This window comes from Mesocricetus auratus, unplaced genomic scaffold, assembly GCF_017639785.1.
Source record: "Mesocricetus auratus isolate SY011 unplaced genomic scaffold, BCM_Maur_2.0 Super-Scaffold_100691, whole genome shotgun sequence".
Taxonomy (NCBI): Eukaryota; Metazoa; Chordata; class Mammalia; order Rodentia; family Cricetidae; genus Mesocricetus; species Mesocricetus auratus.
This window is the reverse complement of record NW_024429267.1, coordinates 17,738,907-17,755,804: the sequence shown is the minus strand read 5'-3', so window position 1 is coordinate 17,755,804 and position 16,898 is coordinate 17,738,907. Positions and strand designations below refer to the sequence as shown.

Genomic DNA, 16,898 nt, shown 5'->3' with positions numbered 1-16,898 from the left:
CAGATTATAATAAGACAACCAGATCATGATAACTAGTATTTACACAACTTTATCTAATGAGTGTTATTAGAAAACAATTTCAGAATACATACTGCATCTCATCTTTCCTGATTGGACCTGCAATTTGGAGAAAAGAAAACAATCTTAGGTCAGAGTCATATTTAGTTTGTTTGTATAGGTTTTTGCTTGGCCACTCATTCAGGTTTCCGGTGACTATGATGGGCAAAACTGGCTAATCTTCTGAGTGTGATGGTGCATACCTTTTAGTCTCAGCACTTGTGAGGCCGAGTCCAGGGGCATCTCTATGAGTTAGAGACCAGCCTGGTCTACATAGCAAGTTTCATGCCAGCTAAGACTACATAGTGAAACCCTGTTTTAAACAAAACAAAAAAGTCTGTCAAGCCAAAGACATAATATTAGTGTATTATGTCTTGCTATCCCAAAAGACCTCTCACTAGATCCTTGGTAAATAAATTATGTTCTACATGATCTCTGATCCAATGGCCGGGTCAGGCAACCCTATCTCTCAGACTTACAGTGAGGGTTACATAAGTTATGTCATAACATGGAAGAGGATTTTCATAACTTGCTCTTGGGAGATTAATCCATTTTTTAAGATTTATTTATTAGCCAGGAGTTGATGGCGCACGCCTTTAATCCCAGGACTTGGGAGGCAGAGGCAGGTGAATCTCTGTGAGAGGGGATGCCTCCATGTCCCAAGTATCTTCAATGAGATTCATTTCTCAAAGATCCCAGCTCCTCAGTACTATCACATTGAACATACGAAGCTTCTGTCACATTGACTTTGGGGGACCATGCTAAAACTCCCTACAGGATAGAAGTCCCCTATAGAAGATAGATGAGGTGACATTTTCGTTAAAAAGACAAACATTCAGTAGCTATTTCACCTTTTGAGTGAAAATTACCCAATGCAATAAAGAAGAAAAACCTCCCTAGCACACTGTGTACCCTGACACTGGCATTTTCTATACTTCCTTGAATCAGGCATGACTTGGTAGCATTCTTTGCCTTCTTCTTTGTAAGTAAACACCGTCTGGTGCACATAAAGATTTTTACTATTCACATGTGGTATCCACTAAAACATTGGAATCGTGAAAATAACCTTAGAAAAGAAAAAGGGCATCTTACTTTTACCATCATCGTCATTGGATGCTGCTCCACAGAGGCTATTGCCTCCTCCTCCTGAGGTGACTCTAAGAAAACAAAACTGTCAGCTCAAGGTACCATTTGTCAGTTATGGGCTTTTGGTTTGATATGGACAAAGTTATACAGACCTAGTTTATATGCTGAGAGTTAATGCATGCAGTTGATGTATAAGCATGATTGTGTTGCTGGTAAAACATGGGAAAGAAGAGACAGAAGAAAAAGTGATGACCTGAAGGAAAATGAACATAATTTTTGGCTAACTGTGTAACAGGATCCTAAAACAATTTGAAAGAATCTGTGTTTGACCGGGTAGACATTGAAGTGAAGCTTATAAAGCTGGAGAGATGGCTAGGTGGTTAAGAATGCTTCCTGCTCTTCAGAGGACATTTTAGATCCCACACCTACTTCAGTGAGCTTACAACTGCCTCTAACTGCAGTTGCAGGGGATCTGGTGCCCTCTATAGGCATGTGCAATTCTGTGCCCTCACACACACACATGTGTGTGTGTAATTTAAAGGAAGACCTGGGGCTAGAGGGATGGCTCAGCTGTTAAAAGGATTGGCTGCTGTTCCAAAGGACCTGAGTTCAATTCCCCAGCACCCACACAGTGGCTCACAACCATTTATAACTCCAGTTCCAAGAGATACAATGCTCTCTTCTGGTCTCTGAAGGCAACAGGCATGAATGAGGTACATAGATGTGCATAAGGGCAGAAGAGCATATACATAAAAATACAATGTAAACAACCCCCAATGGGTGTGATGTGCACACCTTTGATCCCAGCATGCCAGAGGCAGAGGCAAGTGGATCTATGTTAGTCCAAGCCCAGCCTGTTCTACATAGTGAGCTCCGGGACAGCCAAGATTATATACAAAGACTGTCTCAATAGTGAATACATAAATAAATATTAGGTCAGGTGGTAGTGGCCCACACCTTTGATCCCAGCACTCGGGAGGCAGAGGCAGGCGGATTTCTGTGAGTTTGAGACCAGCCTGGTCTACAGAGCGAGGTCCAGGACAACCTCCAAAGCCACAGAGAAACCCTGCCTCGAAAAACCAAAAATAAATAAATAAATAAATAAATCTAAAATAAGTATTATGGTTAAATGGCATAATCTCACCACCTCCCGAGTGTTGTCATTTCCGGGGTCCCATGGCTGCCCATGTGGCTATCAACATTCAGGCAAAATGCCCAGTCATCCTAGGTGTTAGCATTTCTGGGGTTGGCCACACATGCACCATCAACATTCAGGCAAAATGCATAATCATCCCAGGGCCTATTGTGTGTGAAGCAGGGCCAAGTAATGTATGCACAGCATGGCTATGTAAGCCCCCACAAGCATGCTCTAAGTGAGCTTTAAAAGCAGGCATACCTGACCCACCTCCTCTCTTGCCAAGTTTCTTCCAGACAGGCTTTTTTAATGCTTTACTAAGGAAACGGGTTTACTATCAGGCATGAGACTACCTATGCTGATTACCTCATACCGTGCTGTATACAATAATAAATTACTAAGAGGGGAAAAGGTGGCCACTGGTGTGGACCCCACAGTGACTACTGCTGCTTGACAAACTTTTCATCATTGCAGATCAACTTCTCCTGCATCTTTTTACTTTCACTTTTAATGATTCTCAATATTAATGCCTTTCCCTTTGAAAAATTTTGTGTGGGCTTTGGTAAAGGATAAAAATGTGTGCAATAATAGCCTCGCTAAACAAAATAATTCTTTAGAAAAAAAATCCTTGCCACCACTGAACCAGAACTTCCAATGTACACTCCTAATTACACCAAGAACAGATTTACTAGACACACCTGATTCCAAGGCTGAAAAGCCTACAATTCAGATCCATTAAGGGCAAGAGTTCAGTTAATAAAGGCAGAGAAACCAGATTGGTTACAGTATAGCAGGAAGAGTAAGACATCAGTACCTTCCCTTTTGGGAGTGTTATGAGGGGACCTGGCCCACATAGTAAGACTAAGAAAGTGTAGTATAGTGTCTGCTCCCCAGAAGAAGTCCTTTTCCCAAGGTCAGGCATTTGGATAAGGGTCTCCATTCCCTCAGGGGCTTGAGGAAAGTTCCTGCTTGATAAAACAGGAACTCGTGGCCCTTCATTAACATCTAACTGGTGGCTGCTGTCAAGGTCAGTACTAGATTCCTCAACCCTTGATCTCAAGCCACACCCCAGTTTACATGCCCCTTTTCTCCCCTTTAATACTATGTGCCACTGTAGAGTATAAAAGGTGTAGTCTTTTTCAATTAACTGTTCCTGGCAGCCGTCCTGACTCACCCTTACATCATGTCTGTGTCCTCCTGTCCTGCCCCATAGTGTCAATCACCCCCACCCCCTCCACCAAAGCAGGTCTCTGGCAGGCCACTCTGTCATTTGTTTCTCCTGGTCTTTCTTTACTGTCATGTATTTCTGTTCTTTGTGGGACATGCTTGTTTAAGTTCTGACCAACCCCCTCACCGTGAGGCAGGGCACGATGGGCATCTGGCCTCCTTTATCCCAGCTCCACAGGAGTGTTGCTAAGGAGTCAGGCTGAAATGGTGGTGGTCCCCTGAATTCTCATGTGACTTTCCCAAGGGGTGTAGCTGACACTTTGTTCACATTTCTAGGATTCAACTGACAGTGCCATCAAGTATCACTAAAGGATTGCCCCATTTAGTCTTTTAAAAGTTAATTTAATTTAATGTATGTATGTGAGTCTGTGTGGTACATGTGTGGGAACCTTCAAATGGCAGGTGTTGGATCCCATGGAACCAACGGTTGTTGGTTGTTTTTTCTTTTTTTAAAAGATCTATTTATTGCCGGGCGTTGGTGGGGCAGAGGCAGGCGGATCTCTGTGAGTTCGAGGCCAGCCTGGTCTACAGAGCGAGTTCCAGGACAGCCTCCAAGACAATACAGAGAAACCCTGTCTCAAAAAAACCAAAAAAAAAAAAAATTTATTGTGGATACAGTATTCTGTCTGCATGTATTCCTGCAGGCCAGAAGAGGGCACCAGATTTCATTACAGGTGGTTGTGAGCTACCATGTGATGGCTGGGAACTGAACTCAGGACCTCTGGAAGAGCAACCAGTGCTCTTAACTGCTGAGCCATCTCTTTGTCTTTTTTTGTTGTTTTTTGAGACAGAGTTTCTCTGTGTAACTTTGGAGCCTGTCCTGGAACTCGTTCTGTAGACCAGGCTGGCCTCCAACTCACAGAGATCTGTTGGAATTAAAGGTGTGTACCACCAACACCCAGTGGTTGTTTTACTCTGTTTGCTCTTTTTCTTTTTCTGGGCATGCCATCCAGCTCCTAAATAATACCCACATGGAGGCTTATTCTTTCTTATGAATGCCCAACCTTGGCTTGGCTTGTCTCTAGCCAGTTTTTGTTAACTTCAATTACCTTTGGCTCTGGGCTTTCGTCTTTAATTTTATTTTTTTTTCATTTTACAGACCAACCCAAGCTCCCCCTTCCTACACCTTTCCCCACCCATCCACTCCTCATAAGGGGTAAGGCCTTCCTTGGGGAGTTAACAAAGTCATGCATACAAAGTTGAGGCAGGACCAAGCCCCTCCCTCCCTGCATCAAGGGTGAGCTAGGTATCCCACCATAGGGAATGGGATCCAAAAAGCCAGTTCATGCCCTGAGATAGGTCTTGGTGCCACTGCCAGGGTCCCCTCCCCACAACAGATCCAGTCACAAAACTGTCATCCACATTCAGAGGGTCTAGTGTAGTCAGTCCCATGTAGGTTCCCCAGCTGTCAGTCCATAGTTCATGAACTCACACTAGCTTGGGTCAGCTGTCTCTGTGGACTTTTATCTTTCTCTATTTCTGTATATCTTTTCTTGACTTCTTTCTCCATGGCTTCTTATGCAGCTTCGTGGCTGGCCCCTGGAGTCTTCCTCTCCTCTTTTTTACTCCTATTTATTTTCTCTGTCTGCCAGCTCCACCTGTCCTTTCTCCTGCCTTGCTATTGGCTGTTCAGCTCTTTATTAGACCAACCAGGTGGGTTTTTTTTTCTTTTCTTTTGTTTTGAGAGAGGGTTTCTCTGTGGCTTTGAAAGCTGTCCTGGAACTAGCTCTTGTAGACCAGGCCGGCCTGGAACTCACAGAGATCCACCTGCCTCTGCCTCCCGAGTGCTGGGATTAAAGGCATGCTCCACCAATGCCCGGCCAATCAGGTGTTTTAAACAGGCAAAGTCACACAGCTTCACAGAGTTAAACAAATGCAACATAAAAGAGTGCAACACATCTTTGTATCATTAAAACAAATGATATTCCACAGCATAAACAAATGTAACACACCTTAAAGTAATATTCCACAACACAAAACCAAGACAATTAGGAGTTAACAGGCGTATCCAAAGCTACAGGTCTATATGCAGGTAAACACCATCATATCTCTGTACAATTTTTATCAGTCATCTTACACATCATATAGTCATTGTTAAATGTAAATACCAATCAGGTTGAGTGTTGTAGTGCATGCATTTAATCCTAGCACTTGGGAATCAGAGACAGGTGGATCTCTGTGAGTTCCAGGCCAGCCTGGTCTACAGAATGAGTTCCAGGACAACCAGGGGTACACAGAGAAACATTTTCCACTTTTGTGTTTTGAAATAATGACTACTGTAGGAGGAAGTCTATGCCGCCATGAAACATGTGACTTACTAGAGGCGCATACAGATGAGGTAATAAAAGGGCGGTTTACCACACCGCTAACCACACCCACTTTAGGCAGGACTAAAGACGTATACGGCTGGACATAAAGACGTATACGTATGTAGGCAGAACTACGTCACTAGCCAAGCCCACTTTTGGGCATGGCTAGGGGCGTTACTGGGGAAGGCATAAAAGACAGCGCACAGGAAGTCTCGCTCTCTTTTCCTGGAGTTCGGCTTCCGGTCCAGTCGCTAGCTGAGATCTGCTGGGCTTCTCTGGGTTTGGTAACTTGTGAGTAATTTTCTACATAAAATACTTAGCGTTACTTTCAGTAATTGTGTGTTGCGTATCGTTACAGCGTCCGTTAAAACCAACAGTTTGGTGTCGGAGCGGGATTGGAATCGGGACCCAGGGCTTCTCTCGGCCCGACCAGGCACACGTGGACTCTCCTTTCGCTAAGTTCCTCACTACTTCGCTCGGCAAGGCACGATTCCTGCCGCCAGGAACCAGCACCTTCTACCTGCCGGTAAGGTTAGGCGGAATTCCAAGGTTTCTCTCGCGGCCACGTGCTGTTTTACTGGCGGCCAGCTGACTCCGGCCACGTGCTCTTTCGCTGGCAGCCTGTTGATTTCGGCCTGAATTACTCCATTGGTAACAAACGTAACTGCTTTATACAATGTCAACAGCTAACACTATGATGCAGGATGTTAAGAATTTTCTTGTTTTTTGTATGGATGGGATTTTAGAAAGGGTTGAGGACCTACCTGAAAGGTGCTTCCTACCCATGGTGGTGATTATTAGCTTCATAATCAATATAATTTTGTTAATGAAATGGTTCAAAAATAGGAATAAACTTATACAGGTCATGCAGTCATCACAGGATAGTTTTGAAATCTTAATACAAAGGATTCAGGAAATGCAAAATTCATTGCAGGAGAGTAAGAAAGGGTTGGTAGAAAATATTCAGGATATTAAAAATGATAATGTAGGTCTGACGAACAGGTTTAAAGAGACGGAACACAAAATTGAATTATTTTCAGGAAAAATGTGTTCCATAGATAGAATTGAAAAATTGGAACATAATGTGGAAACATTTAACGACAAACACGGTTCCATGTTTGATGATTTCACTAGCAAATTACAAAGACTGGAACATAAAATTGAAATGCTAGCAGAAAAGAATTGTTCCATGTCTGAGAGCAATGGTAAACTAACTGATAGAATATCATTTGTAGAAGGCAGTTTACATGCTATTGAGGTACTTGCTAAGGATGAGACTATTAGAAATTTGGAATCACATGTAAACGATGAATGTAAAAAAATGAAAGATTCCATGACGTCCTTAGAAAATTATTTGTCCCAAGAACTTCAGGAGCTCAGAGAAACAATGATGAATAGACTGCAGAATTTAGAAGACACTCAATCTGATACTTCAGAATCAGAAATACAGGCAACAGGTCAGGACAGGAGTTTCCCAAAGCTTCTCAAATGCCGGAATGATTTCCCTAAGGTTGCTATGCGTTCCCCTATGGTTTTTCCGGTATCTGTAACAGAAAAACCAGCAACGAAAAAACAATCAAATGGTCCCATTGCTTATCACTGGGAGCCTATACAGATGAAGGATCTAAAAAATATTAAGGAGGCCATTGTCCTGTATGGTCTTCATTCTCCCTTTGTCAGAGAGCTCCTAACCTCATGGGCTACTGTAAATAAAGTAACCCCAAAAGACTGGGCCCAATTAGCCTCTGCAGTGCTCGAAAATTCTTGCCAAATTCAATGGAGAGCTTTGTGGAGGCAAGAAGCAAAAGCAATTGAGATTCAGGAATTGCAGAAGGGTCATGAAGTACCCCAAGACAAGATTCTTGGGGAGGGTCCTTATGCTGACACGCAGGTTCAATCTGCATATGACGAGCACATGTTGTCTTTGTGCCGTACAGCTGCTTTAAATGCCTTGGATAAGGTTTGTGAAACAGGAGAGATAATGCAACCCTACACCAAGGTACTACAGGGCCCAAGGGAAAGGTTCACTGAATTTTTAGAGAGATTATCCAGAGCAGTAGAAGTACAGGTAGCGAACCCAGAATCCAGGCGTCTTCTTATAGAATCTTTGGCGTATGAGAACGCGAATCCTCAATGCAGGCAGGTAATTTGGCCATTAAAAATAAGATCAGTGCCATTGGAGGAATGGGTCCTGCATACAGCGAACCTGGAATGTAAAAGTCAGGATACAGGAGCTTGGGTAGGTGAAGCTATTTCTACAGGCTTGAGGAGGCACCAGGATGCCAAATACCCTACCTGTGATGATATAGAGGCATGGGTAGGGAAGGCAATCTCAAAGAATTTAACTAGGCATAAAGATGCAAAATGCTTTAACTGTGGTAGAATAGGACATCTTAGTAGGAACTGTAGACAACGCATTCCTAGAAATAATGTTTTTACCAGGAATGCATCAAACAGAAGGCCTAAGCCTCCTGGTCTATGCAAGAGGTGTGGGAAGGGGCGCCATTGGACTGATGAATGCTTTTCCACAATAGACAGACAAGGTAGATCTTTACAGCAGGGAAACGGGCTTCCGGGGCTCCATGGAGCCCCGAAGAGGAAGATTATCCGGTCATTCCCAGTGACAGTGGAGGACAGCCTCTCCCAGGACAATTAGAAGATCCACTGCCCATTGTAAATAATACGGCATTGGATAATACATTAGCTGCAGAGGATGAATCAATTATATCAGGAGGAGGAAGATAACAGCCCATCGACAAATTCATAGTCCACCATGGGTAAAGTGACCTCCTAAAAGGAAAGAGAAGTGTTTTGGTTTTGTCTTCACAGGTAAACTCAGCAAAGAATACTGGACTTATGGATTCCTGTAGAAGAATGAATAGCTACCCTGAGGACCATCAAACAAACTGGAGGCATCTGAACTGCCCCACATCATTGACTCCACCTGACAAGCACTATCCTGAAACTGGCTTGAAACTACATCACTCGACACAACTCCAGACCAAGGAACGGAAATAGCACATCTTCTACAATCTGACCAGAGCTTCAAGATAAGAGCTTCAATCAACACTAGAACCCCAGTCAGGAACTTCAATCAAGCATCTCCTGCCATACTGAGACTGTCTGATCTACTCAGATTTTGTTATACTAACATTTTCTTTTCACAGGTCCCCATGAGATTATCATCGTCCCATCTCAGCAGGAAGTACTTTTGAGAATTCCACGCCCCCTCTCCCTACTATTGATATTATAAGATTACACCTGTTAGTGTTAGTTTTCAATTATTTTAGAGTTGGGATTGGAAGGAGGTGTTCATATTTGGGTGTTTCTTTAAGATAAGTTTAGGCTTAGTTAGAATAGATGTTTGATACATTTTGTTCATGGACACAAGTTAGTTGTCCTTTTTTAGACTAAAAGGGGAATTGTAGGAGGAAGTCTATGCCGCCATGAAACATGTGACTTACTAGAGGCGCATACAGATGAGGTAATAAAAGGGCGGTTTACCACACCGCTAACCACACCCACTTTAGGCAGGACTAAAGACGTATACGGCTGGACATAAAGACGTATACGTATGTAGGCAGAACTACGTCACTAGCCAAGCCCACTTTTGGGCATGGCTAGGGGCGTTACTGGGGAAGGCATAAAAGACAGCGCACAGGAAGTCTCGCTCTCTTTTCCTGGAGTTCGGCTTCCGGTCCAGTCGCTAGCTGAGATCTGCTGGGCTTCTCTGGGTTTGGTAACTTGTGAGTAATTTTCTACATAAAATACTTAGCGTTACTTTCAGTAATTGTGTGTTGCGTATCGTTACAGCGTCCGTTGAAGCCAACAGACTACTCTTTGGATAACCAACTAACCAAACAAACAAAAGACAAAGTATTTGATGGTAGCTCAAGAGGGACATGAGGTCTTTCTAACATAAGTATAATTGATATCCCTAGCATTCAGATAACCCCCATAGCATCAAGTAACTATGTTTCTGGTTCAATGAAATATAGAAAGTGCAAATTCTTAAGAATTTTCCCACATGTAGAAAGGATATGTCTGTACTGTACCAAACAAAATACAGCTTTCAACAAAAATCAGAGGCATGTGTGCTAAAAATTAAGAGAGGCATACATTATTATGTGAAATGCCTCAAAACATCTCTATCATTCCAAAGTAACTACAGTTTTTGAGACTGACAATTTCAGTACAATAACCTCAGCTGTATCAGTGTCTACATTCTGAAAGCCTGTTGTGTTAGACAAGGGTGTACCTATTAAAAAACAAGCTTGTCCCGGCAGTGGTGGCACACACCTTTAATTTCAGCACTCGGGAGGTAGAGGCAGGCAGATTTCTGTGAGTTTGAATACAGCCTGGTCTACAGGCTGTAGCATTGGAGCCTGTTCTGTAGACCAGGCTGGCCTTGAAGTCACAGAGATCCGACTGTCTCTGCTTCCCGAGTGCTGGGATTAAAGGCGGTGTGCCACCAATGCCTAGCTCAGAAACAAATATTTAAATGCAATATTTTGACAGCTATTGAGCAGAACAGTAGTAGAAGGGACTGGACTAAGTGGCTAGGATAGTCATACCTTGGTTTGTATAGCAATTCCCCATACCCCAGTCCTATTCCAACAAATGTACCAGTCTGACTGCTGTGGTCAGTGTTCCCTTCCAGCTGTCTCTAAAAGTGCACTGGCAGCACTGTGGCATGAATAAACAGAGTCATATAACCATGACAGCAGTGTGTCACAGATGGTGAACTCACATTCTGTGCTGAGATGCCTGACAGCTGCTATGTAGGCAAGCGGGTTTATTGAAGTTCAGCACCACACATAAGAGTGAGCAACTTCTGTTGATATTATATATATGCTATTCCCTAAGTGAGAAGTCATACAGCTAAGGGAACTGTAGGAAGAGATAAGAATGAGAACCCGGTGCAGACTGACTTCATCAACCTGGATCAGACTTCGGGGAGTCTAACACTAGGTGGTTTGTCGTCAGTATATTTAAGACACAGTATAATTTTTTTTGTTGTTTTTTGTTTTTTTGAGGCAGGTTTTCTCTGTGGCTTTGGAGACTGTCCTGGAACTAGCTCTTGCAGAACAGGCTGGTCTCGAACTCACAGAGATCCGCCTGCCTCTGCCTCCTGAGTGACACGGTACAATTTTGGAAAAGGTTTTCAGGCAACAATCAGCCCAATAAGTCCCATTCCAGGTACACAATAAAGCTTATGGCATGACTATATAGAGACCATGTGACCATGAGGATGCGCTCTATAGCTAGAAGGCCTAGAATCTAGTGTGGTCTCTGACAGTGTAGAGGTCAGCAGCCATGAAGTACACATGACATCTCCCCTAAGGATGGGTAACTGTTGAGGGAGGGAAGAGTCTCAGATAATCATTCTGGGGGATTTGGGTGATGTCTGCCTCTATTTCGAAAGATGGGCACGGTTTGCCACCACAGATAGCAAGGTCACCAGGCCATTAACAAAATCCACTCCTCAGCTTTCTGGATGGAATGCAGGTTATTTGATTTTTATCTTCTCCACTGAGAAGACACCCCTGCATTCCTGGTTCTCTTAGGTCTTCTCTGTGAGCACAAGGACCTCTGACTCAAGGAAACTCCAGATCCTTTGGCCTCCCAGAGCCTAGGGTCAAAACTGAACACAAAGAAACTCCAGACCTCCTGGCCCATCCCCACCCCAGCCTCTTAAATACTTGGTTTCTGGGAACTGTTTGGCCACAAAAGAAACTGCAGGGGAGACCAAAACCTCCCCTGTAGTCTCCAGAATATAGTTCTGAAAACTATTGGTATCTATGTACAACAGGCCACCAGCAAGTAACAAGACAATACCATAGAAAACACAGAATGTTCCCTCTCAGCACTGACCAATGAAAATAATTGGTACACAGGTATTTCATGCCGAAATATGACTTTGAGAAATTCTTCTAATTGTTCCCAAATGTCAACCAATCAGAAACCAACCCATAACTACTGATATAATCCTGTAACTTTTTTTGTCTTTAAAACCCAGCCTCCCTCTGGAGCCTGCTGTGTCAGCTTGCTAGAAGGAGTCCCTGTCATGGTTGGATGAACAATCATTAAAATCTTGCTTTTACAGTTGGTGGGTCTGTCTTCCTGGTTGTCTCTGGGGATCTTCACAACTTGGACACAACAATGTCAGTCCAAGTTCCCTCTCCCTCTCCTCTTCCCTGCCACCCACCAACCCCCTAATCCCATCCCCTTTCTGCTCCCCAGGGAGGGTGAGGCCTTCCATGGGGGATCTTCAAAGTCTGTCATATCATTTGGAGCAGGGACTAGGCCTTCCCCCATGTGTCTAGGCTGAGAGAGTATCCCTCTATGTGGAGTAGGCTCCCAAAGTCCATTTTTGTACTAGGGATAAAAATACTGATCCCCTACCAGACCTCCAAACTGACATCCTCATTCAGGAGTTCTGGAACAGTCCTATGCTGGTTTTCCAGCTATTAGTTTGGGGGTACATGAGCAACCCTTTGTCAGGTTAGCTGTTTCTGTGGGTTTCTTCAGCCTGGTCTTCACCCCTTTGTTCATCACTCTTTCCTCTCTGCAACTGGATTCCAGAGTTCAGCTCAGTGTTTAGCTGTGGGTGTCGTGTCTGCCTCTGCTTCCATTAGCCACTGGATGAAGTCTCTAGGATGGCATATGAGGTAGTCGTCCATCTCATTATCAGAGAAGGGCTTTTAAGGTAGCCTCTCAGACTATTGCTTAGATTGTTAGTTGGGGTCAACCATGTAGATTTCTGGGCATTTCCCTCATGCCAGAATTCTCTTTAAACCTATAATGGCTCCCTCTATTATGGTATTTCTTTTCTTGCTCTCCTCTATTCTTCCTGACTTGATCTTCCTGCTCTCTCCTGTTCTTCTCTTCCTGCTTCTTCTCCCCCTTCTCTTTCTTCTAACTTGGCTATGCTTTCAAGTCAATAGGTATTCTAGGCCTCTGATGGCTGTGGGCCACTTCTGTTACCTACTTCTGCTCCAGATCCTCTCAGAGCACAGCCAGACATTATCTAACATAGAACAAAATTGATTGCTCCATGGCAGCATTCCTACCAAGACATCTATCAACCATTATAAACGACATGAATGAGCAAAGTACACGCTGTACAGATGTAAAAAGATAAAAACGAAACACCTCATTTTGTAATTAAGAAATATGTAAGTAATTAAAAATATTTTGAATTAGGAGCTGGAGAAATGGTTTAGCAGTTATGAGCACTAGCTGCTCTTCTAGATGACCCGGATTCAATTCCCAGCACCCACATGGTGGCTCATGACTAACTGTCTATAACTCTATAACTCCTGTTCCAGGGGAACCAACAGCTTCAAACAGGCATACATGCAGGCAAAATACCAATGTACAAAAAATATAATAAATGAAATTATATAAATATGAATTACTAGCCAGGTGTGAGAGTGTATGCCTCTAATCCTAGCCCCCAGGAGGCAGAGGCAGGCAGATCTCTAAGTTGGAGGCCAGCCTGGTCTACAGAGCAACTTCCAGGACAGCCAGGACTACAAAGAGAAACCCTGTTTCAAAAAAAGCAAAGAATAATAGAAATAGAAAATAGAATGATAGGTCTCGCATATAATCTGCTGCCTGAACTGAAGCACATTCAGACTGGTTCCTTCCAGGGACCACAGGGGAAATGAAAACTGCTGGAAGTCTTGGTTGTAGTTGCTCCCATTGGGTTGGGTACAAGGAGCATATATATTAGGCTACAGGGAAAATGAGGGAGCAATAGTCACATGACTTCCACCTGCTCTTAATCACTCAAACCAAGACACCTGGAGGTAAAACGGTGGCACACTGACTCAGCAGCACCTGTTAAACAGTAAAAACATTTTAAATCTTTGGAGGCTGACATGGGCTCAGCGAGTAATATGCAGTAATAAATACCTGGGAAACTAAGATTCCAAAAACTCTGCCTCTGAAACAAAAGGAAATCACAACTCAACTGTCATCCGGACGAGGATGACCACGGTTCTTATCTTCCTCACGTTTTCACAAAACTGATACCCACAAACAACATGGTAGCTAGCCCCAGCTCCCTCTGGGAGTCTGAAAATACGGAGACAAGTTTTATGGGCTTGGTGTGTGTTTGTGAAGTAGCCTCAACCGGGAGCATCTCAGGAGAATAGCTCACGAGAAAGTATGGACCTGTGGGAGCTTCAATGACATCTCTACCTCATGCCCAGTAGGGACCCCAGTAGTTCCAAGTTTCCAGTGGTCAGGTAGACTTGGCAGCACTGCTAACAGAAGCAGAGTGGAGCTCAGGCCAGAGGATTCCTCTAGGAATCAGGGAGACATGAAAACCTTGCCAGATATCATTATATTACAGTTAAAAATGTTTTAACCTTAACCGGAAGACACCTACAGAGGAAATAGCAGTTTAGATTGAGAGAAGAAATTCATGCATGCATGAATTAGGAACCTAGAAACAAATGAAATTTGTCAAACTTGTTATGTGTTTCAATAACCTCTTCTGCCGTCTACGGCCATATCACCTTGAACGCGCACGAACTCCTCTGATTTCGGAAGCTAAGCAGAGTCGGATGGGAGACCCACTGGGAATACCGGGCGCTGTAGGTATTTTTTGCCGGGTGGTGGTGGCACACACGTAAAACATGGCACAGCTACGTGAAGGATTTCTAAAGGCAACAGTTCAAAGCTGGAGAAGACAAGAGATAGCGGGGGTGGGGTGGGGCACCCTGCTAGCCCTCTCTGAGCCCACGTCTTTGAAAATAACACGGAATTAACTAGAGCGCTGGAGGTGAGTTAAGTCAAGTCACCAAATTAAATTCTCAGGGTCAGCAGTATGCTGGGCAGGCCTAGGATGCTGACTGTCTGAAGACTCCACAAGATACAGGTCCCCTCACCCCCAGCTATGTCCCTAGCCCACCTACTTACATTACTCGCTTAGGCTGGGGGCGTGGCACACACAAGGGGCGTGGCCGGACCGCATATTGTAAAGTGCGGCAGGCAGCCAGGCACCGCAGTATCTGGTGCCTGCGGTCTGTGGGTGTCAGTATGGGACTCCATACTACTGAACATCACGCGGAGCAGAAGAGTCAAATGCGAAACCGTCCTTCGAAGAAGCTGCTCAGCGCCCCTCCTGCGTCCCCGCGGCTTCACGTGCGGCCCTGGTGGTTCCCAGTGCACGAACTCAGTGATCCTGTCGTGATGTACCTGGATGCCTGGCTGGCAGAAATAATCTTTGGTGAGCCTCTCCTCACAGGGGTCTGGGTTAGCTCCCTGTATTCTATAGGGGCAGCAAGCCCATACCTCATTCCCCAGCCCAATCAATCCCATCAGAGCCTGCCCCTTCCCACCTGAAGCCGTTCTACTTACTGCTTAGACTCTCTTTTATATTTAGGCCCAAACCAAGCCTTAATCTCCGAAATAGAGTGGATAAGCCAGGCTTTGGTGAGAGTGGACACGATTGACTCTGGGAACTTAGCTGAAATCACCATATTTGGACGACCCTTCGTAAAGAATCGATTGAAAAACATTATCTTGAACCTGGCAGTATGGCACAAAGAACAGCACGCCCAAAAAGGTAAGGGACTTTTGAAGACCCTTTGAAGCCTCCGAAGCCATGGGACAATTCCCAGCTTCTGGAAACTTTCTCGAAACTTCTTGCAGTTTCCAAACACCAGGCAACTGGAGAGTCCCTGGGATCCATTTCGGAGGAGACCCTTGAGAACGGAAGGACAGGCCAGACACACCCAGACCCATCACCGGCAGCTCAACCTTAGGCACCACTTCCCAGAGTCCAGGTCAGGACCCCTTCTCTTTAATACTAGGCCAGAGCCGCCTCTCCCAATCAGGGGGAGTAGATACCATTTCCCTTCTTGACTGTTAGTGTTGACCCTCTTTCAGCTTACAAGATGAAATAACTTGAGGAATTTTTGAAGACCCTTCCCTCCAACTCAAGCAACCTGCCTGAGCCGGTGCAGGAGGCACTTGCTGACTGACTGGCAGCCCAACTTCAGCCCCTGGAGGTGAAGAGGAACATAGATTCTTGCACTTGTTTTCTTTCCTGCCTTCGTGGATATCTGTCTTCCTTTGCAAATAGCGGTTTGTAAGAACTATTCCAGTACAGGAATAACTTTGTTTTCATCACATACAATAAAGTAAACTTAAAAGCATCAGTTATCATTGATGTGAGGTGTGTATAGGTTGTACTCCTACAATTCCTAATACACAGCTTCAGTCCGGCCCTGAAGGAGAACTTTATTATGTGCAGTGGTATTTTGCTTGTAGATATGTCTGTGTGAGGGGTGGGTACAGACAGGTATGAGCTGCCATGTGGGCTCTGGGAATTGAACCCAGGTCTTCTGGGTGCTCTTAACTGAGTTATCTCTCCAGCTCCAACCCTTTTTACAAGCCCCTGCCCTGACCTGTGGGACATTCAACATATGGGGGCTGAAGGGCACCTAGGAGAAAGATGGCGGACAGGAGATATGAAGAAAGACGCCAAGATAGGATTCTGATCAAGACAACAGCTTTATTTCATCCCAAAGGGATTTCTATAGGGGAAGGGAGGAGGAGAAGGAATGGGAGATGTGCTGCAGCTGCAATGAGTCTGGCAGAGCAAAGATCAGTGGGAGGGGTAGGGCATCCTGTGTTCTCTGGTAACCTAACTGCAGACTCTAACTTTATCTTTCACAATCTACCTCCTATTGTTCAAGCCTACACCCTAGTGACTAGGCAGGTAAAAGCCACAGGTCTGTTTTCTGGAAACTTGTTTCCTATCTTGAGAGGTGGCATTTCAGCAATGTGACCTGGAGTCACATCTCTATGAGGAGGGCATGATAAAGCTGTGACTGAATTATGGTGAAGGCCCCCCCAGCCCCTCCCCTCAGGCGGGATTTCTAGGTGTAACAGTCCTGGCTTTCCCCCCAGGCAGGATTTCTCGGTGTCCTGGCTTCCTGGAACTCTAATTTGTTTTTTGTTTTTGTTTTTGTTTTTACGAGACAGGGTTTCTCTGTATTGTTTAGGAGGCTATCGGTCCAGCCCGGCCTCGAACTCACAGAGATCCACCTGCCTCTGCCTCCCGA

General features: G+C 44.5%; 1 protein-coding gene across 2 annotated transcripts; it reads left to right on the top strand.

The window, feature by feature from the left end:
• Positions 1 to 14,798: 14,798 nt before the first annotated feature.
• LOC101837063 (oocyte expressed protein) lies at positions 14,799 to 15,986 on the top strand. Of its 2 annotated transcripts, none has more exons than XM_040740138.1 (4): positions 14,799 to 15,055; positions 15,194 to 15,394; positions 15,481 to 15,614; positions 15,718 to 15,986. In XM_040740138.1, the coding sequence occupies exons 1-3, from the start codon at positions 14,866 to 14,868 to the stop codon at positions 15,591 to 15,593; spliced, it is 504 nt and encodes a 167-aa protein (XP_040596072.1). In that variant the 5' UTR covers positions 14,799 to 14,865; the 3' UTR covers positions 15,594 to 15,614; positions 15,718 to 15,986. The 2 variants fall into 2 exon arrangements, with proteins under 2 accessions (XP_040596072.1, XP_021084962.1); XM_021229303.2 differs by having other exon boundaries at positions 14,809 to 15,055; positions 15,212 to 15,394.
• Positions 15,987 to 16,898: the final 912 nt, after the last annotated feature.